At 33.7% G+C, this 22905-nt stretch overlaps 1 protein-coding gene across 3 annotated transcripts in view; it reads right to left on the reverse strand.

Moving 5' to 3' along the window:
- Positions 1-2726: 2726 nt before the first annotated feature.
- The window catches only part of RapGAP1 (Rap GTPase activating protein 1), a 1064866-nt gene continuing 1044687 nt past the window's right edge, over positions 2727-22905 (reverse strand). For all 3 annotated transcript variants that reach the window (XM_069826681.1, XM_069826683.1, XM_069826682.1), the window contains 4 exons: positions 20314-20616; positions 15727-15824; positions 11774-12005; positions 2727-6313 (listed from right to left, as the gene is read on the reverse strand). In XM_069826681.1, coding sequence (XP_069682782.1) covers positions 6173-6313; positions 11774-12005; positions 15727-15824; positions 20314-20616 — 774 coding nt within the window. In that variant the 3' untranslated portion in view covers positions 2727-6172. The remainder of the gene's footprint in view (positions 6314-11773; positions 12006-15726; positions 15825-20313; positions 20617-22905) is intronic.

Genomic DNA, 22905 nt, shown 5'->3' on the forward strand with positions numbered 1-22905 from the left:
AAATCCCTCCCCGAAAAAAAATCCTGCGTCCGCCCCTGTTCAAGACATATATATTACAATAGTTTTTTCATTTTCCTATTTTAGAAAGCCACTGAAGATAGGACAGCAAAGTCCTCAAACATGTCTAGCTAATACGAATTTTAGCTATTTAAGTGTTTTTTAATACTGTAATATTTTAATACTATGTACATTTTAATGACTGAATGAAAAACACTGTTGAATACCTAATTACTAATAATATAAACATGTCTAGGCCTACTACTATCTTTACTTTAGAAAAATGTACTTACTTATGGCTTTTAAGGAACCTGGAGATTCATTGTCGCCCTCACATAAGGCTGCCATTGGTCCCTATCCTGAGCAAGATTAATCCAGTCTCTATCATAATATCCCACCTCCCTCAAATGCATTTCAATATTATCCTCCTATCTACGTCTCTGCCTCCCCAAAGGTCTTTTTCCCCTCCGGCCTCCCAACTAACACTCTACATGCATTTCTGGATTCACCCTTATGTGCTACATGCCCTGCCCATCTCAAACGCCTGGATTTAATGTTTATAATTATTACAAAAATGTAGATTGCTTCTTAAAGGTGTCCACTCTAATAACAACAGCAAAATATAAACTTTATGATTGTCTGATTGATCGATTTAAAGTGGAAACAGTAATAATAATTAAGTTTCGTTAACATGCTTGACTGAAAAAAAAACACATTACTGACAGACTGCAAAACAGCTTCAACGTTAGCACTATTTGGACCCAATTGGAAACAATATTTGGAGCCCCATATTCCCAGAAAAGGTGTCCAGAATCTATATCGGCAAATATAGTTTGTTACTCAAATTCCTTTCTCTTAATTCAGTATCTGAATATTATTTCATTTTTGTTTCATAATACTGTTCATTTTCCAGCAGAAGGGGAGATGATACTAAGGGATATACTATGAGCAGTATGGGATGAAGATAAATGCAAATAAGACGAAGACCATGGTCACAGAAAAAAAAAAAAAAGAATGTAGAAGTACGAATACTAAATGAGGCAGTAGAGCAAGTGGACAGCTTCAAATACTTGGATGTACTATATGCACTAAGATAAGCTGCTGCCAGGAAGTCAAAAGGAGAATAGCAATGGCCAAGGAAGCTTTTAATAGTAAAAGAAGCATCTTCTGCAGATCTCTGGAAAAAAAAAACTAAGGAAGAGACTAGTGAATTGCTTTATGTGAAGTTTAGCACTGTATGGGGCAGAAACATGGATATTACGACGAAATGAAGAGAAGCGAATAGAAGCATTTGAAATGTGGATATGGAGAAGAATGGAGCGTGTGAAGTGGATAGACAGAATAAGAAACGAAGCTGTGTTGGAAAGAGTGGGTGAAGAAAAACTGACGCTGAAACTGATCAGGAAGAGGAAAAGGAATTGGTTGGGTCATTGGGTGAGAAGAAACTGCCTACCGAAGGAGAACTGGAAGGAATGGTGAATGGGAGAAGAGTTCAGGGCAGAAGAAGATATCAAATAATAGAAGACATTAAAATATATGGATCTTAATACAGATACTAAGAGGAAGGCAGAAATAGGAAAGACCTGGAGAATGCTGGGTTTGCAGTGAAAGACCTACCCTTGGGCAGAACACTATGAATGAATGAATGAATGAATGAATACTCCATGTTGAATCTTTCGTACACTACTTTTAACACTTGAATATAAATAATTGATTAATTGGCAATCTTACTCGTGTTAATTATGTAAGCAAGTGTGGCTTACACCTGTTTCAGTGCTACTTGACACCATCCTCAGAGCCTACTAGATCTCGGCGCTATGTCAACTTCGCTACCTGTTGTGTGGGTGCGTTCGTGTGATGAAGAGTTGTGTCAAATAGTGTGTGTGTTCTGAAATTGATCTGTGTGTTGAGAATTTGATTAGGGTGTGTTTTAGTGTGTCTGTATATTTCATATTGTTCTAGTGTGTTGAGTTTTTGGTTTTTGGGTTGTATGTGTAGGATTTCCATGTCTGTATTTATGTTATTGTATGTGTGGTTAGCATTAGTTATGTGTTCGGCATATGTAGATGTATTGTGTCCTCTGGTTATTACTTTAATGTGTTCTTTGTATCGAGTTTGGAATGATCTGCCTGTCTGTCCAATGTAGAAACTGTCGCAACTATTGCATGTGAGTTTGTATACGCCTGTGTGGTTGTATTTATTTGTTTGTGTTGTTTGTATGTTGAGATGTCTTTGTAGTGTGTTTTCTGTTCTGTATGCTATGTTGTATTTCTGTTTTCTGAATGAAGATGCGATCTTGTGTGTGTTTTTGTGTATGTTGAGTTTTTGTTTTGTCTTCCTTATGATGTTGTCTATTATGTTTGGGTTGTAACCATTTTCTTGTGCTATGTATTTGATTGTGTTCATATGACATTGTGTTCACTGTTCATATGACATTTTATGCTCATAAATAGGCCTACGGTTTTTCTGTGCGTAACAGGCAAGTGGGCGAAAGAGTTTTCAATTTTTGTCATAAAGCCAGCTAGCTACCCAATCATTCAGAAGAATAGGAGTGGTAAGCCCAATAAGCCTCGGGCTGCAGTGTAAATCTTCGGGTTCCTCCTCCATACAAGGAAAAAAAAAATTGCTACGTTATCATTTCCCAAGTAATTGACACTGTAAAGTGTACATGGTAGAAAGGCATGATAATAATAATAATAATAATAATAATAATAATAATAATACCAACGTGCAACATTACTACATAATTTAATCTTTCTTATTTACATGTGCAATTTACAATTAAACTAAGCCAAGTAGTTACTTTTAAATTACACTATATGAATGAGAAAATGCAGACATGTTTCAACCCTTCATAAAATTTCAAGGACTTAAAACTGATGAAACATCATTCATAAAATATAACCTCTTTTTTCTCTTCTAAATTGCGAGAGTACTTTTCTTAAAGAGTGTTTCAATGAGACTCCAGAATGGCCGACAATTATTTAATATGCAAATATTCTATACAAAAAAATCTGCAGTATCATGTCAAAACTGAATTAAACGAATGTAAGTTCGGATACTATTTCTTGAAAGTGATACCAAAATGTCTCACATTACTTTCCTTTTCAATTTTATGAAGCTATTGATGTCATAATTAACAAGGAATAGAAAATAATTATGAAAATATTTATCTTAGAGCAACAATGATATTAATTTATAGTTATAGACACGATTACACTGTATACTGTTAAGATTGGCGTAACTTCATACATATCGTTACTTTAAAACTTCGCTGCTATTAAAAGTACGAAAAATTTGTATAATTTTCAACCTTCCAAGTAAGAAATTCAGTGTACAATATTTAGTGGTCTCACGATAGTTCCTGGTTGAATGGGATACCAAATCATAATTGTTTATTTTCAAATACTTTCTGTATTCTAAGACTGGTGTTAGTTTCCGTGATGTTGGAAGAGATGATTTGAAAATCTCATTGTTAATGGCTCAAATATCTCTCAGTAAATATAACTATAGGGACTCAGGGAATTATTGAGACACCAAGGTGAGTTTAACTTTGAACTGAGAATTTTTGTTTAAAACCAGAAAGTTGTCTTTTTAATGTCAAACTGTTTTCTTCCTAAAATTCAAAATAGAGGCGAATAAAATATTTCAAATGCAAATTAAACATTACATGACTAAGCTTTGGACAATGAAGCACAAGACTTCGAAACTAGACAAGGAAGGGGTAAATCCTAAATATTAACACGGTAAAGAAGTTGAAAGTTTAATCAGTATTACACGTCAGTTTACCACTCATTCCGTTCCGTAAAACTGTGTGTTAATTTAGACAGAGAAAGTGAACAGTGCAATCAATACCATTTTCTCTCTCCTATTTGTCAATCGAAGAGTTTTTACTGTATTTCTGTTGCCCTAAATTAAATAGATTCAACAAGCAATTATTTCAATCCTTTCATTATTGCTCACTTAGCACGTCATGAAATTAGGAGAGAAAAGAATAACATATATTTATATGAAAAGAGCTCGTTAAGCATGTAAACTAAAAGCAAAACTTTTACCAGAATTCTGTAACAATAAATATAATTTCCTTAATTTTTCTTATCATTTATATGCTCTTTTCTTAATATTGATGTTCTATTTAATTTACATTTTTTTTTTTCAGGTTTCAATGTTTAATTTTGTACAATTTTTGGTACACGTTAAAATGTCAACCTTCTTAAGGACTGAACTCATTTCTCACTCTGGTTAATAATTCTATTATTTACACACGATAAGCGAGATTGTGTATATATTATTATCATTATTATATAATTCTACGTTGTGCTGACTCGAGGAATGTTAGCTTTGGTACACAGTTTTTTTTTTTTAAATCACTGGTAGACATGGATGTATAACATCATCTATTTGTATGATTGTTCTTAGTCTCCATCCATCCTGTAATGTGTCTCTCCAGCAGCTAGTTTAGTGCCAACTCGTCAATCCAATCTGTGATGTATTACCATAACACATTATCAACTATGGAGAATTGAGGGCCATACTGTTCACGCGTAAGTTGGTTAACATTCAGTGACTTGTGTAAGATAAATAAGAAATACCTACTGTATAAACAATATGGGCATTTGTGAACTACTGAGGATACATTTTTCCTACAAGTTAAAGGATAATGAGAATTAAAAGTGAAAGAAAACAAACTTCCTGAATGATCACAGCTGGCACTTTTTTACCACATCATTTCACTCGTGTTCTTCTTCTCCTTCTCCTCAAATAATTGCTTCACAAGCCCTTGATCTCCGTTTTTCATGTTCTGATATGCTCATCAGGGAGTCCTGAAGTGGACATGAATGGATGGAATTTTAACCCTCTTGTAGTTCACCCACTAAAACACATTTTTGGCGTTAGACGTGCATTTTTTTCTCTTTTACACTGCGTACATTTTTTAGGTAACCTATATAAGTAATTTGCTAAACGTTAACTTTGGCATAGTTGTCTGAAGCCTTTAGATTTCAATTTAACTGTGAAAATGAACAAACTCATGTTCTATGTCACGTAACCAAGATAATCTAACTGTAACAGGACCATTACAGGAGAAATGCATTTCGAAGCCATAGTTTATATGACTTTTTCCCATTATACTCAACAATATAATTTACATCTTCTAAATGTTGCCAGCCACAGCAATCACATTCTAACCTTTCTATCTGACCTGTGGTAGATAAAACTCATTCCATTACAGGTACAATAATTCTTTTCGTGACCTAGTCTACCTATCATGTTCCCCCAACTGCAATTATGCTTGTGTTGACTTCTGTCTCTGCTTAAAGAACTGACCATTCACAGCACAGAAACAGTTATAAATGGCAACTAATTAAAACATGTTCACAATAAGGTATACCACAGAAGTTAATCTTAATTTAACACAGTGTTGACAACAATCAAACAACTTTTTATGAATGGGGGAAAATAACTAACAAAGTTTATCTGTGAATATGACAATTCCTCAAGAATACAACTTGGCTGTTCTTAACAAACCAAGATGATGAACCTCTACCCACAGAGACTTAACACTGAAGCAAGTGATGCAACTTAATCATTCATTCTGTAGCTAACCTTCACTAAGAATGGCATTCAACTACAAACAAGCAGGACGCAGTTTGTACATAAGAGAAAGCTTTAAAACAATTATATCATCTTACAATATGAGATCTCACAATATTCTTTACAAGTACTATTATCTCTCATCATACACTGCGACAGCAAGAATCTGTAATTGAATGCAACACACTTAGCAACATTCCAACTTCTTTCTTAAATATAATTACACATACACACAACAACACATACACACAAAATAGTTCCAGCTGACAAGAGATGAATATTGGAGATGTTCAAAAACTTCGTAACAGAAATTTCTCTCGTGATACACAATAGCACAGATAATTTCGTATCCTTCAAAGGTCCTGAACTACAATTTTCTCAATTTTAAATCTGAGACGAGGAAAGATTGTCGATTAAAATGTCCCAATTTGCTATCGCTATTGTGATGACACAGGAGATAATATTGTAAGCTATTTCATTAATATTGGGCCTCCTGTTAGAATCCCGTTATATAGTCAGCTGGTTTAATATTTTAGATATTAGGAGAACAGATTGATAGGAGACAAGGATTGATCTCATTGATCTACACAGGTGAACTCTCGCCTCCACTGCTGTAATCCTTAAGTAGCTCTCTGAGGCGCAGAATCTCTTTGGAAGCTGCTGCTAGATCTGACTGCAACTGTAGCTCCTTTTCTCTCAATCGTTTGATGTCCCGTTGGCAATTCTGTAAAATTTAAAAAAAAAAGGAAAGAAAGATCAAGTAGGTAAATTGAAAATCTTCAAATTTATATGTCTTAAAAGAGGATGCACATTTGAAAAGAATATCGAATACTTTGATAAGCACATTCTAGAAATATACGTGATATTAGCCGAGTCCCACGAAAGAGTAGAAGAAATGAGCTTTGTGAATCATCATCAGTATCAAGTAGTTAATATTAAACAATTCCTCATCCAGCAGGAACATAGGCGGAGAGAGAACCATTTCCTTGGGGAGGGCAAAGCAAAACCATAGGATCCCGATATAATAACGATAATAATAATAATAATAATAATAATAATAATGATTTATTTAACCTGGCAGGGTTAAGGCCATACGGCATTCTCTAACACTCAACCAGGAGTAAAACTTCGTTACAAAAAACACTAGAAATTTATAAAGTACACTACAATTTTACACACAAAACTCAATAAGATAATAATAATAAAATGTAAACAACAAGTAAGTAGAAATCAGACATAATAAATAACATACAGAAAGAAAGAAAAAAAGCATAATAAAATGTGAACAGCAGGTCAAAATAAATGAGACATACAAAGTACCGGTATAAAAAAATAAGACAATTATTGATAATAATAATAATAATAATAATAATAATAATAATAATGATAAAATAAGAATGGTAATAATAATAATAATAATAATAATAATAATAGTAGTAATAAAATAGTGCAGTACAAAGCGTACAATGAATACAATATTTTTAAGTACATACAGTAAGGAAAATTCTGATTATATATAGCTCAACTTATCACATTATAGATATACCATTATCGGAAAATATGAAAACAAAAATATAAAACAAGCCATCACTAGAACATAAAAAAAATGTGAATACGTGGAAACATGCAATACAACACTTGTCATAATAGTAAGTTAGTATGGCAACTCGTCATAAGATAACTTTCTAACTTGGCTTTGAAAGATTTCAATGTTCAGCAGCCCTTGACATCAGGTGGCAGAGAGTTCCAGTGACGAGAGGTAGCAACAGTGAAAGATTAGGAATACAGAGATGATATGTGAAGTGGAATTTCTAGCGTGTTATCGCGTTGTGATCGATATAACGAGATTATGGGATACATCATTTATCTCCTCCCCCGTTATAGCTTGACTTTGGTACAGTATATCAGTATATCGGAATATGATCATTTAATAAAGGTATTGTAAAATAAAGTAAAATTGTAACAAAATATACAGACAATTTCGCTTTTTTTCCCTCTTCCACGAGGAGGGTTCTGAAGGATTGCACTGCAGCCTGAGGCTTATTGTGCTTACCACTCCTATTCTGTAAAAGAACAACCGCGCTCTTGTACAAGTACAGCACGCTGCACCGTGAACTTAACCAAGGCTATTATGGATGATATGTGAATTAATGATGGCGAAATGAGTCCGAGGTCCAACACGAAAATTACCCAGCAATTCTGCTTCAATTGGTTGTGGAAAAACCCCAACCAAGTAACTTGTCCCAACCAGGATTTGAACCTGGGCCTGCTCGTTTCATGGCCAGATGTGCTAACCATTACTCCACAGCAGTGAACCAATTTTACATTTACTTTACCTGTTTATTTAAAAAAACAAGATATCATTATGAAATGTAAATTCTAATAATTTTATTTATTTTAAACTCGTCTTTATGTTTACACATTATACCAGGATCACTTTTCTTTTTTCTGCATTGTTGTGCAGTATGTTATTCATATTTCTCCAAGTGGCTGCTTGAATACCTGCAGCGTTTTAACACATCAGTACACGCTGATACAAAAAACATTACAGTGCTTCCATTCCTCAAATGGTGTAGAAATTTTTATACATTCAGAAATCTTAATATATAAAATTGAATGTGGGTATGTATGTATGTATGTATGTATGTATGTATGTATGTGTGTGTGTGTGTGTGTGTGTGTGTGTGTGTGTGTGTGTGTGTATGTTCTCTATACAAATCTACACACTTTGACTGATATGTGCCAAAGTTTGCACATTTAATCTTCATAACCAGGAGAAGAACATAGGCTACATTAAAATTGTGCAAATGGAAGTTAAATTCATTAAAATTATAAAAAATAAAAATAAATAGATCAAATCTTCATGTATAATATTAAAACGCAAAATCTTCTACAGTCAATTGTTTTTTATTATTGTCTGTTATATTCAACATCGACTTTCACGAGGCCATGGAAATTTTAACACGAAATTAAATTACATTGTTGTTACAGATCATGAAGGCTAAAACTAGATAATTCATACAATAAGTATCTTTACGCAGTCCAGGACCGTATTATGAATTCCTCGATGCAGTTTTGTAGATAGTGAGCAAACTGTTTTATACAACTGAATTCTAGAATTCTTTGAAACTACAAGGATTGCTATCACATAATTTACTTAATATTGAATAATCATTATAGTACTATTGCGAAATATTGACCCACCAAAATTATGCACGAATAAGAATTGGTGTGAAAAACTCATACGAAACGTAATAGAATTGGCAATATTAACTGCAAAAATAAAAGGAGATGTTTTTATTCCACGTATTGCTAGGATACTCATTCAACTGCAATTTCAATGCCACAAGCATTTGTAATGGCCATATTAAAATGAAGCTCAAGGACAGTTGCTCAAAGTTGCAGACATTAACTTAAAAACTGCGTGTTTCTCACATCCTCAACTATATTTTATACAAGAAGTGAAAAAAAAAAAGATTTTATACATATCAATAAGCAATTCAATGATACTTTTGTCATGTTGCTAATGTGGTATGTGACTGTACATAAGCCTACTGAAAATAACATTGTATTAATTCTCAAAATATTGTTGTTCACGTTGCAAATTTAGTATGTTAAGCATTGTGGAAATAAAAATCTCTTAATTTCTAAAATACCGGTAGGCCTATACGTTTCTCAGAATATTAGTCTTTATGTTAAAAATGACTTATTGCGAGTTTATATTGTATCTGTATTCTGTGTGTAAAATTAGAATTAATATAGGCCTAATATGTTCTGAATTTATGAGATATAGTTTCAAGTTATATTAAAAAAAAACTGGGTATGATATAAGTGGATGTACAGCGTTCAAGAGGTAAAAAAAAATCTTCCAATATAAATTAAATTGTATATGTATATATTGATTCAATGCTGAAACTGATCAGAAAGAGGCGAAGGAATTATATTTTCGTTGGGTTTTACTTTGTTTACAGTTTGATTTTTCTATTACTTTATTTGTATTTCTGGTGGTGCGGAAGAGAAGGCCTAATGGCCTTAACTACACCAGAATAAATAAATAAAATAAATAAATAAACAAATAAATAAAAACAAATAAATAAATAAATAAATTTAAAACAACAGTTTAACGTCAGGCACATGATGAAATGTTTTCTTTTCGGTGCCTGATTTACAACTGTTTTAAATTGAGTTAACCCTGGCAGGCTTTTGGCTAAGGAGTTCATTAATTCATGTAAGTGACGTTAAGTAAAGAATCATCTTTTTGGGCGAGGAAAGCTTAGTAAAGACAATTCGTTTTGGTTGTGTATATTTAGGTTTCCGAGATTTCCGAAAATTTAATAACCAGTTTAATTAAAAATAGAAGCAGAAAGGAAAACCCAGGCAACGCCGGGTACTTTCAGCTAGTTTAAAATAAATATTATAGTCCAGACACATGGTCTGAAGACATTAATTCGTCAATTTAAGCACAGAAAGCTAGAAAAATTTTTTTAAATTCAATATTTTCTAACATTAATAGAAAAAAAAAAAAAAAAAAGAGTTCGGCCAAGTTTGGGGGGTAGTGCCCCACATCCCCCCCCCCATAACTCCACCTATGAGCAGGAATATAAAAGAAATTCGAAATATATTCAAATACTCGTTATTGTAAGTAAAATTACGACTTACCAAAGTACCCTATCCACAGTGGAATTTACAAATTTGAGGGCAAAAAAATTCACCAAAAGTAATTGAATCGCTTGGTGCAGAAACCCTTTATGTCCATTTTTTGCAGAGTTTGAGATTCGTTGTTCATACGATACTATTCCAGCTATGCAGTGGACACATTTCCTGAGAGACAATCCACCTTTCATCTTGCATGATAATGCTGAATTGCTACAGAGATGGGATCGTGAAGTATTGGAACATCCTCCGTATTGCCCTGACATGGGTCCTTGTCACTACGACTTGTTTCCACGGTTGGAAGAACCACTTAGAGGCAAGAGGTTTCCAGATATTGCATCAGTGCTTCATGCAGTAGAGCAGTCCATCAGAGAGATCAACAGAAACATCCTTGCTAACGGAATTCAACGATTACCACAAATTTGGCAAAAGATACAGGAACACATGGTGATTGATTATAATGAAGGGATGTAAATGTATTTTTCATGTCAGTTCAATAATATGTTCGTACTGTCTATGTAGCCACTACTTTATTTACAACCCTCGTAAATATAAGAATACATGAGTCCACACCTGTGGAGTAACGGTCAGCACGTCTGGCAGCAAAAGCAGGTGGCCCGGGTTCGAATCCCGGTTGGGGCAAGTTACCTGATTGAGGTTTTTTCCGGGGTTTTCCCTCAACCCAATATGAGCAAATGCTGGGTAACTTTCGGTGCTGGACCCCGGACTCATTTCACCGCCATTATCACCTTCATTTCATTCAGACGCTAAATAACCTAGATGTTGATACAGCGTCGTAAAATAACCCGATAAAAAAAAAAAAGAATACACGAAGAGAAAGAATTTTTCTGGAGAGTCACTGAAAATCTCCTGAAATTTTGTTTCCTTCTGAAACCTAAACATTTCAATACATTGAATATTTTTTATATACAGTACTGGTCTATTGCAAAGGTGATAAATATTTTGCAGTTTATGTACCGTATTATTTTACATAATTTCTAAATGAAATTGAACCAATTGCATAAATAAAAAAGCATTTTACTACTGAACATGCAGTGGAAATTCTCATTAAGGGGTAACAGTGACATATGCAGAATTTTGTCATTATTAAAATTGTTTACAATTTACATTATTGGCATTTTAAATTTTGTGTATTATTATTATTATTATTATTATTATTATTATTATTATTATTATGTTAAAGCAGTATATTTATCAATATTACGATTATGGAGAAAAAATACTAAAATCTAAATATGGCTTTTTTAAGTTCAAAAAGGGGGGGGGGAGATTTTCAAACCCGGTAAACCCCCTCCCCCCTGCATAAGCTTCTGAGATGTAGCAGATTACAGCAGACCTCTGTAATTCTGTGCTCATGTAAGCGTTTAATTCATTGATGACTATTTTCTTGCTGAACTTCTGTATAGTTAAATGTAATATATATTTCTTTGATTTCAGCAGTTTTTGAAGTTGAAAAGCAAAGGAAAGTATACGACCTAAAATTTGCCTCTATTCAGATCCATTTACTCACCACATTCTGGCGAAGCAAGTCAAGTTTGTCGCATTTCAGACGTGTTACTTCTTGTCTCAGTGCTTCAGTTTGTCTTCCACCTGCCTCTCCGGTGTCCAGGCAGAGGCTGCAGGCCTTGTGAGGTGTTTCTGCACTGGACATGCTTTCCAAGCCAGTGTCGCTATCCACATAAACAGCAGCATCCAAGTCCACACTGTTCAGCGATGAGTCATCACTCTCTGACAATGCTGGTCTGAAATGCCCAATAAGTATAATATACATGTGCGTCAGTTTCTTTTCGTAATAATTTACTTAATTTTAAAAAATGGCACAAAATGAAAGTACCTACAGAATTTTTGTCTGTTAATGCACAGAAATACATATAGCTAGATGAACCTGTGCCACAGACCACTTATCGGTACTACACAGCATGCATTGGTAAGGATCAGTTGTGTTCCATAACAGATTGTCTCGCATTGTGTACATTTTACACAGTACTGTCACAGTATACTATATATAGTCACGAAGCTTAATACTTACTAAATATGCAAACATAGACAGTTGAAATATGCATCCATAGATAGTTGCTCACTACCAGGATCGCTACTATCGCCTCATCACAGACTTTCCCTAGCAGATGATAAAATGTATTGTACTTTCGATATCGTGTTCTTTTGAAAAAATTAACACCTTCCTTCCACTATTGAAATATGAAATACATAAGGTTTATATATTATTTTCATAAAATATATATTATATTCTATAAACTCACCTTCCTGGATCTTTCAGAAGAAGGATAACTATAACCTATTTTTCTTATAATTTATAGTACTACGTCTCCTTGTCCCATATTATTACTCAAATTATTGTATTTTAGCCATTTACAGTTATTACAACCGATAACGAACATTTCACAGTTTACATAGCTTTTCACAAAAATTCGAAATACGGCACAGTCAATACTTTTTCGATCTAGACCAGGCAGTAATGTTTGTTCGGGTTTTCTATTTCAGTGTATGGAGCTCAGTGAAATATTATATTATAATTTTATAGCTTACCATTGCTAAGCTTTATTTAGTGTAATTTGCCCATAAGTTCAGTTTACTTCTTGTTGCATAATATGTTGCAGAAATAATTACAAAACTGTGTTATTTTAATGTGAAGAGAATTTTACATGTTAACATAATCTGTTCGCGTCAACATTTCAAGTTTAGAATGGAAACTATTTTGAGGTTCAATAAAAACGAATTTATATTGTGATTTTAATTTATACATCTACCTTCCTTAATTGTAGACAGAAAATTTACCATGCCACTCCTATGAAATTAGTGTACATACGATTGTGTTACTTTGTCTCTTAGGTAGTAGATAAATACAATAATTCAGTACTCAATTGCAGTATTAAAATACAGACAAATAGAATGTGACAGGTGTCATACATGACATTATGTTTAATTATAATGTATAATTGCGAATATAGGAATATAAGTTAAATATAGTAAACATAACCTATAATATCCATATGACATAACATACATACGTAGTGACAGGGCATTGGAGACCAATAAATTAGACACAAAGGGGCAACTGGTACAGTAAACATAACCTATAATTTAAACATATCTAAATATTCGTGCGGTGCAACTGAAAATTATTAAATAGTGCATAAATGAATGTACAAGAATTTCGCAATATTTAATCGAAATAAAGGTAGGTATTACACATACGAACAACATAATTTTCACACCAAAAATAATATTACACCTTAATTCGCAAGGAATTATGTCTGAAGTGTCCCCTAATCATTGTTTTAAATTTTATTAATGCAATTACACTACATTATAGAGAAATATATGTTACTCTTTATGCATTACAATTAATTTATATGGTTGAAATGCCGCCCTTCATGATCAGGTTAAGCGAGTCACATGGCCTGCCTTACGGCCTGTATTACATCATGATGGCAGTGACACAGTCTATTGTTCCTAGTGCTCACAGCACTCCAAGCGGCTAGCAACTATCGCAAGACATGCAACTCGTTGGCAAAAAATCATCCCAAGCTTCGTGACTGTATATAGTAGACTGTGGTACTGTATCTTGTGATGGAATATTTATAAATTACAGGCTTAAGCTCAGTTTTCCATTTCCTATTAATTTACCCCTTATCCATCTTCGTATCTGTTTAGTATTTTCAATTGCCTATTTCCTTTGGACATCTTCATCTTATACAACTTTTTTTGTAATAATTAATTTCTTTTCATTGGTTTAAAATTTCCTTTTAACTTTTTTTTAAATCTAATTCTGAAAATGTTTTATTTCAATATCACATTGAGCTACAAGTTACAGTTATAATTGTTCTTACAACCAACTTTTTTATAAAGAAAAAAAAAAAGGCAAGGAATTATAAAAGTAAAAGTTTATTAATAAGGTTCTCAAACTCTAGAAACTGGAATTCATTATGTGTGGCAAGATATACAATATGAGGTAAACTAGATATCTTTCCATTTCTTTGAGTCTCACACCATTTGAACATCACCTAGGGAGAGACTATTCTCGGACCTTCCTCATGGTTTAATTCCCAATCATAGACCGCATTCTTAACCCTCAAGCACAGAGGTGCGGTCTCTGAGACCATTCCAAAATTTTTAATGTGGAAATGAGCCAGTTCCCACCACTTTATGAATGTGAACGATTGTGTACTTCCTGGTGGGAAGCTGGTGGCACATTCACTTAGTGGTATTCAATCATTTCGTGTAGTACTGGAGATATTACACATACAGTAGTATACTGCTAGCAGTCTTGTAGACCGCGCATCTGTGTAACTGGACTGTTTTTCTCTGTTCTCGCAATGGATTCTACATAAGGCCCTTTACAAAAAGTTGTGTTAGTGATGAAAACTTTGACGAGACAGTGCTTGAGTGGACGGAGGATGAGGATGATGGGGTTGACTCTACAAGTGAACAAGATTTTTCGTCCTTGAGAGTGATCAACAACAATTGTCTATTGAAAGTGTAGGCCTACTGTATATAAAATAGGTAGTATTTTGAACATTCTTATTTTTCGCTTTAAACACATATTATTTCAGTTTTTATTTCATTTAATCATTATTCTGTTAATTTCATTCAAAACTGAACATTAAAACATACTGAGTTTTGATAGTCGCGTCGCGAGGGAAAGAAGACAGAGGATGGACACTGGAAAGTTTTCTTTTCTCAATCGTACTATCAGGGACTGGAATGCTTTACCTGCAGACTTACTAAAGGATTTACCAACAACCAAAAACGTATTTAAAAATAGGCTTAAGGACTTTACTAATAGACGGTAATTATACGCAGTGTTTAAAGGGTGTAAATGATGTTTTGTTATTGAAGTGTTGTATCAGTGAAGAATTATGTTGTGTCAGTGAAGTGTGTTGTGTAAGTGAAACGTGTTCCTGTCAGAGAAGCTTTATAGTTTATAGTGGCAGTGCAAAGTATTTGAACAGTGAAATGTTTTTGAAGTGTTAGTGAAATCAGGATAGAATCAGTGAAATGTGTCGTAGTTCCAGTGCAGTGAGTGAGTTGACAGTGAAATGAGTGTAATTGTTGAAAGGTACTTGTGCAGATATGAACTTATCATACTCGTGGGTTTTAGTTCGAACCTAGGTTTAAGGTACAAATTAGATTTATTTTAAATGTTATTTTAAGTGATCATGCTTCATTTAATTTAGGATATTCCCTATCATCATCATCATCATCATCATCATCATCATTATAAATTATTGTTAGTATTAATTATTAGTATTATTATTGATTGTATTTTTAATTAATAAGTTTATTATTGTCATTATTGAGTGTAATTAGTTACCACTGCCACCGGGTATATACCCATTGCAGTGTGAATAAATACATACATATGTCTACTGAATGTACGCAGTAGTTGTCACGACATTGAGCATTTATAAAAGACTTTATCTACTTAAGAAGGAGCCTCACCTGGCTGTTCGATGACTCTGCATGTCTGGACTGGACACTGGCGATGATGGTGTGCTTTTCTTTCCTCCCCCGCTGCTCTTTGATAAAGATCTTCCACTCTAAAAAACATCAAGAGTTAATTGTTACGATTAGGTACACTAAGTACTGTCACTGTGAAAATCTATGTTAAAAACACAAAAAACTTCCGAAATGTGCGTAAAATTACTCTGGTTTTCTCAATGTCGCAATATACAAATGTATATTGATATACAATTAATTGTCCCTTACTCAATTGTTTAATTTCATTTCAAAATTTAATTAAAGTTTATTTTGTATATTCGGAAAATGTAAACAAAGTAATAAAAAGTAAATAATTTTGGATATTAATTAGTCTTGGACTTCAGTTATAAACAAAAGTAAAAGTGGTTGCCATGGAAAAAGGTTTACGAAGAAGTGCACTGCTTGGCTGAGAATGGGTCAACGAGAAGAGCAGACATTATAGCCATTGATCGCCGGAATCAAAGAAGCCTCATTCTTGACCCCAATGTCCGTTTTGAGAAGGATGATCAACAAGCCAATAACGTTAACAATGAAAAGAAGTCTATTTATAACCCATGTATTCCTCACTTCAGTGAGAGATACAAAATGAATATTAATACATGGGAAGTGAAAGGACTTCTTTTTGGCGCTAGGGGAACTTCATTTAAGTTAACCAAAACCATTCTCCTTTCTCTTAAATTTTCTAATGAGGACATTAACAAAATTTGTCTAATGGTATTGAGAGATTCATTATCCATTTTACACAATCACTTGTATAATACTGTACTATGTAATTTTTTTTTCACTTCACTTCTTTACTCTTCAATGTATTTTCATCTCATGTTTCTCCGAAATCAAATTGTACTTTATTTTTAAATTTATCATTGTTCCGTATTCTCTCTGCAATCATATTGTATTTTTAATTTAACTTCTGCTTTGTATTCTGGATTTCGGCCAGGTGTCCCAAATTGTGAAATTTGTGTTGATAAGTAATGTTTGATGATAAAAGTTTACTTCGGAATATAAAGTATATACAGGGAGGCCACAAAGTCCCGTTACCTCCTATAATAACCAACATAAACCCCTAAACTTAAAGAAATAAAATGAATAACAGTTCTTTAGAGGAGTTTTCTTGAGATATGAACCATTACTTGTCCAAAGGATCAGTCTGTGTACCGTCATTCTCATGGCAATGGATAATACGCCGCCAGGTTCTGTGCGACATTTTTTGGAGCATTGCTGGTGTAACTTGAGTGGAAGCTTGTCTCACAGCATCTTTCAGTTCGTCAGTGGTATTGTAACGGTTTTGTGAAATGATACCCTTTAAGATATATAGGTCCACACCTGTGGAGTAATGGTTAGCACATCTGGCCACGAAACCAGGTGGCCTGGGTTCGATTCCCAGTCGGGGCAAGTTACCTGGTTGAGGTTTTTTCCGGGGTTTTCCCTCAACCCAATATGAGCAAATGCTGGGTAACTTTCGGTGCTGGACCCCGGACTCATTTCACCAGCATTTACTTTTAGGAAAATAATGTCGAATACAATCCTCATAATTCCCAAACTCAGGCCACTTGCCTGTAACAGTACTGTCGGTATCGTGCAATAGAAATTTAGTTGTCGCAAACACGTAAAAACAATGGAAAATGAAATTCTTCATTTGCTGTCAGAAGGAAATTCGGCTATAAAGTAGGCCTATAACTTCTTGTAGATTATATATTTATTTTATTTATTTATTTATTTAACCTGTAGAGATAAGGCCATCAGGCCTTCTCTTCCCCTCTAACAGGGGATTACAACTACAAAATTAAGAATACAATTACAATTATAATTACAATTAATATTAAATTTACAAATACAATAAAAATCAAAGTACTAAAAGATTAACTGATTAATAAAAGCTAGACAGTTAATTGTAAAAGTTAAGAAGAGAGAAGCATTTCTTTTATTGATTAAGTAAAAATTAAACCTACTCTACGCAGTAAGAAAATGCTTAATAAGTTTGCTTTTGAACGCTACTAAATTCCGACAGTCTCTGATGTCACTGGGTAGGGTATTCCACAAGTGCGAGAGCGAGATTGTGTATGATGATGAATACGATAATGTCTTATGTGTTGATATGGCTAGTATGCGGCTATTTTGTGTGCGTGTGAAGAGATTATGATATGATGACAGGTAACTGAAACGGGAGGCAAGGTAGGTAGTTGTAGAAGTGTGAAGGACTTGGAAAAGAAGAACAAGAGAATGAAAATTTCTACGTTTGTTAAGCCTAGCCAGTTTAGAGTTTGGAAGGATGGGGTAATGTGGTCAGCGCGACAGACATCGCAGACGAAGCAAACACAAGAATTATGAACATGTTGTAATTTTTGCGACTGGTTGACATTGAGGTCAGTCAGTAGAAAATCACAATAATCGAAGTGGGGCATTACTAGTGTTTCCACTAGGGTGAACTGTAAGTAATGTCATTAATTTTAGGGGGAATATTCTTTGAGATATTTCAAACACAAAAGTTTAATACAATTTTGTTCGTTTTTGCTTCCTTTTCGAGATAAAAATTGTTTTATATGAAACATTTTTATAGCGTGTTTTGGGAAAGCCATTGAAAGCCAGTCAATTTAACAGAGCAAGGTAATATAATAATAACTGATTTAAAGGACAAACTAAAATTCCATCAATGTGCAGAAATTTGATCTGAACAAATGTAACTTTTTGTTCGGAAAAGGAATTTTAAAATGTTTCATTAGTTCAGATCAAATTTCTTCACATTTAAGGGACAAGATTAAAATTCTTTCAATCATTTATTATTACAATACACTGCTTTGTCAAATTGGCTGAACATATTAGGGAATTGAGTAGCTTTCCCAAAATACACTATGAAATGTTTCATATAAAATAATTTTTTTTTTTTCAAAAAGGAAGCAAAACAGAGCACAATTGTATTAAACCATTTTGTTTAAAATATCATAAAGAATAACCTCTTGAAATTAATGACATTACTTACTTACTTACTGGCTTTTAAGGAACCCAGAGGTTCATTGCCGCCCTCACATAAGCCCGCCACTGGTCCCTATCCTGAGCAAAATTAATCCATTCTCTATCATCATATCCCACCTCCCTCAAATCCATTTTAATATTATCTTCCCATCTACGTCTCGGCCTCCCTAAAGGTCTTTTCCCTCCGGCCTCCCAACTAACACTCTATATGCATTTCTGGATTCGCCCATACGTGCTACATGCCCTGCCCATCTCAAACGTCTGGATTTAATGTTCCTAATTATGTCAGGTGAAGAATACAATGCGTGCAGTTCTGTGTTGTATAACTTTCTCCATTCTCCTGTAACTTCATCCCTCTTAGCCCCAAATATTTTCCTAAGCACCTTATTCTCAAACACCCTTAACCTATGTTCCTCTCTCAAAGTGAGAGTCTAAGTTTCACAATCATACAGAACAACCGGTAATATAACTGTTTTATAAATTCTAACTTTCAGATTTTTCGACAGCAAACTGGATGATAAAAGTTTCTCAACCGAATAATAACAGGCATTTCCCATATTTATTCTGTGTTTAATTTCCTCCCGAGTATCATTTATATTTGTTACTGTTGCTCCCAGATATTTGAACTTCTCCACCTCTTCAAAAGATAAATTTCCAATTTTTATATTTCCATTTCGTACAATATTCTGGTCACGAGACATAATCATATACTTTGTCTTTTCGGGATTTACTTGTAAAATTCCCGTGTTTTCCCTAATCGTTTGTGGATTTTCTCCTAACATATTCACGTCATCCGCATAGACAAGCAACTGATGTAACCCGTTCAATTCCAAACCCTCTCTGTTAATGACATTACTTTTATTTTTATTATCCAATTTAATAAACCCTATTTCACCCTGAGGTATATTAGGGTTATATTTGGCATCAAAATACATATTTTATAACCAATAAACAATAGTAAAGTGATAACATAAAATAGTGGTCACAGTTACAATTAACATGAATTATGTAGAAGCATGCACATTAGTGAAAGAATGGCTCTTGTTAAAGATTAATGAGATGTTTGAGGAATAATCAATATAAAAGGTAGGCCTATACAAGAATGTCTAACCGTTTCAGAGTAAATCACGATCTTAAAAAGATAATCAATAGTAGATTAATAAAACAAAGTTTCACTTTCACTTTCAAATTAATGCTTAATTCATGAACAATGAAACAGTTAAGAGTAATAAAGAGATATTACAACCAATGATTTACAGTTACAAGTTACATACATGATTCAGGAACAATTACAATAATTAAAATATAACACAGGTAATGACTTACAACTAAAGAATACCGAAATTCTTGAAGGACAATATATAATGGTAGGGGCAATACAAAAGATTTAAAAACAAATGTAAACAGTACAATAAAGGAATAGTAGAAAAAATGAATTAAGATAATGACATTACTTGCGGTTCACTCTATATATATATAAACTTTACTATTCAGAAACAATTTTGATGGAGAACCCAAAACGTAACTTCTTTACAACTCCTAAGAGCAACTTGTACGGTAGAGTGATGATATACTCACTGAAGGAGTTGCTGTTTCAGGTATGGCTGGTTGTACAGGTGGCTGTGTTGAAACTGGCTTCTTGAAAGTCTGTCCACTACTTGTGCTGTTTACCAGGTTGTTGTCCACGCTCACACTTCGTACTCGTGCTATCAGGGCTTTACGTACTGTATCGATGAAACGGTTACCAGCACCACTGCTGCCTCCATCTGATTTCGGTGTGTCGGGGGCTGACTGTGGTGACTCCGTACCTCCTAAGAAATCTCTCGATTTCTCCCTAAGCTCGTCCGTCAGGGACTGCAGCAATGACGTTCGTGTTCGCAGCTGTAAGGGGAAAAAATTGCTTACTGCTATCAAGCATTCATGAAAATTTCATATGATAGATAAGACTGTGAAATTAGTGATATGGTTATACAATATCTACAAAAAATTATATAAAACACGAACTGATTATTTATTTACTTACAAATAACTTTTAAGGAACCCGGAGGTTCACTGACAACCTCACATAAGCCCGCCATCGGTTCCTATCCTGAGCAAGATTAATCCAGTCTCTACTATCATGTCCTACCTCCGTCAAATCTATTTTATATTATCCTCCCATCTACATCTCGACCTCTCCAAATGTCTTTTTCCCTCAGGTCTTCCAACTAATTACGTTGGGGTTTCGTAACAAGGGGTTGTTAGCCCTTCGTCCAATCCCCAAGCTGGAGGACCACCCCCTTATCAGCTATCTACGACTGCTTATTCAATATAAATTCGCAGCTACTCTCCATATCTGGACGCAGTCTTCTCTATCTGCACGTACTAGTACCTATTTAAAATCTTCTGCCAAATGAAATATACAGTAACATATCTGTATATTTTATTCACTTTCGCAGGTTTCGTATTTGTGAACATTTCCTTGGAAAACATTTTAAATTATGAATTTCCTTAAAAATTATAACAAATTCTATACTTTTTAAGAATCATTTATTACATCATGTAATTTTATATGGAAGTCTTTCTATCTGAAATTGGAAGACAAGAATTTTGAATCAGCAAAGATTACATTGCTGAAATTACCTTCTTCACTCTGGTTTTCTATATAATATTTCATCATGTATTATTCCCAAGGAATTGTTTCAGAGAGAAAAAAAAAACTAACATTAACCATAAGAGATGGTAGCAGGTAGTGGACAGTTCTGAAGAAGCAAGTGAGCAGTGGCGATTCCTCCATGAAGTATATGAGGATGATCCTACAGTTTAATTTCGTGCCTCTGAGGATAGAAAACATTTTAATTACAGATTTTATTTTTAATGCATCCCGATGTAATAATTTTCTTCAAACATCCACTTTCTGTCGTGAGTTGTCGCCACTGCACATCTCAGACTTTCCGAGAAACCAACTAAATATCTTACAGCAAACCGTTTGAGGACATGACTGTGTATCCTAATACTACGATCCTTCTTTCTGGGTGGTGGTGTGGAAACCCTGTCAGAGACTACAATACGAATTTTCAAGTACCCTTGTAGCCTCCTTAAATGTAGTTCATTGGTCATTTTAAAAGAACAGAATAAACGAAATAATAAATAATTTAAAATGATATAATATAAAAAATAAAATGAATAACAACCAAAATTACATAAAAATAAATAAAATAATAAAACATAAGAATTAACAGCTATTCTAGCATAAAAAAAATATTATAAATCTACAAAATGTAATGTTAAGACGCAGTAGAGACATGAGTAGGTACTGGATATAACTTAATATATTGCAAGATTGTTAAGTAACCGTTTCTAAGACTGTTATTTTGTTGTTGTTTTGAAGCACTTTCTTACAGGTACGTTGTATAAAATTGTGTTGTGAAGGTGGTGATGACGTCATGGAATACTAGTTGCTAGGTAACCTTTTCGGGCACCAGTGCCAGAATTAGGCCAACTGTGCACGATTTATACCGTCTTAACAGCGCGTTTTAATGCTAGGATTGCCTAAATAGAATTTTCAACATTTTAGACATAACCAAATATTTTTTGTTAAGAATTGATTTTAGTTTTGATCATAAAGTTTTGTAATACTTCTGCTTGTTGCGATGCAGAGTGCAGAAATACTAGCATTGGTATAGATAGGGGAATGAGTACAAGTACATAGATATCTACATTATTTCAGCATTCTTTGAAAGATGATCAAAGATCTTTGGGACACCTCATAAGACTTTTCAAACTTACAACCAGATTGAAACAAACCATGAATAAGTATAATTGTGTTTTTGCCTCATTAAGCACTCCAAATGGAAAATATCTATCTTAAAGTGGTTTTACAGGGTGAGAAGGTGACATATTTATGTTTAAAAATTTGAAATAACTCAAATATATGAGGAATTCCAAACTGTGACTATAACTGTTTTTTTACTATCGCAATGCATTACAAAAACAGTTTCTATTAGAGGAATTAAGTGCATCTATAATATCTTGTACAGTACAATATAATCAGAACACACTTCACAACATGTGCTCGGTAATCAATAAAGCAAAAGATAGTAAGTTATCAATTTTGCCTCTGCTTATGATTTATATCTAAAACATGTTTGGAATATAGATATATGCAGTGGTGCCAACTTTTGAAAAACA

Source organism: Periplaneta americana, chromosome 5 (assembly GCF_040183065.1).
Source record: "Periplaneta americana isolate PAMFEO1 chromosome 5, P.americana_PAMFEO1_priV1, whole genome shotgun sequence".
Classification (NCBI taxonomy): Eukaryota; Metazoa; Arthropoda; class Insecta; order Blattodea; family Blattidae; genus Periplaneta; species Periplaneta americana.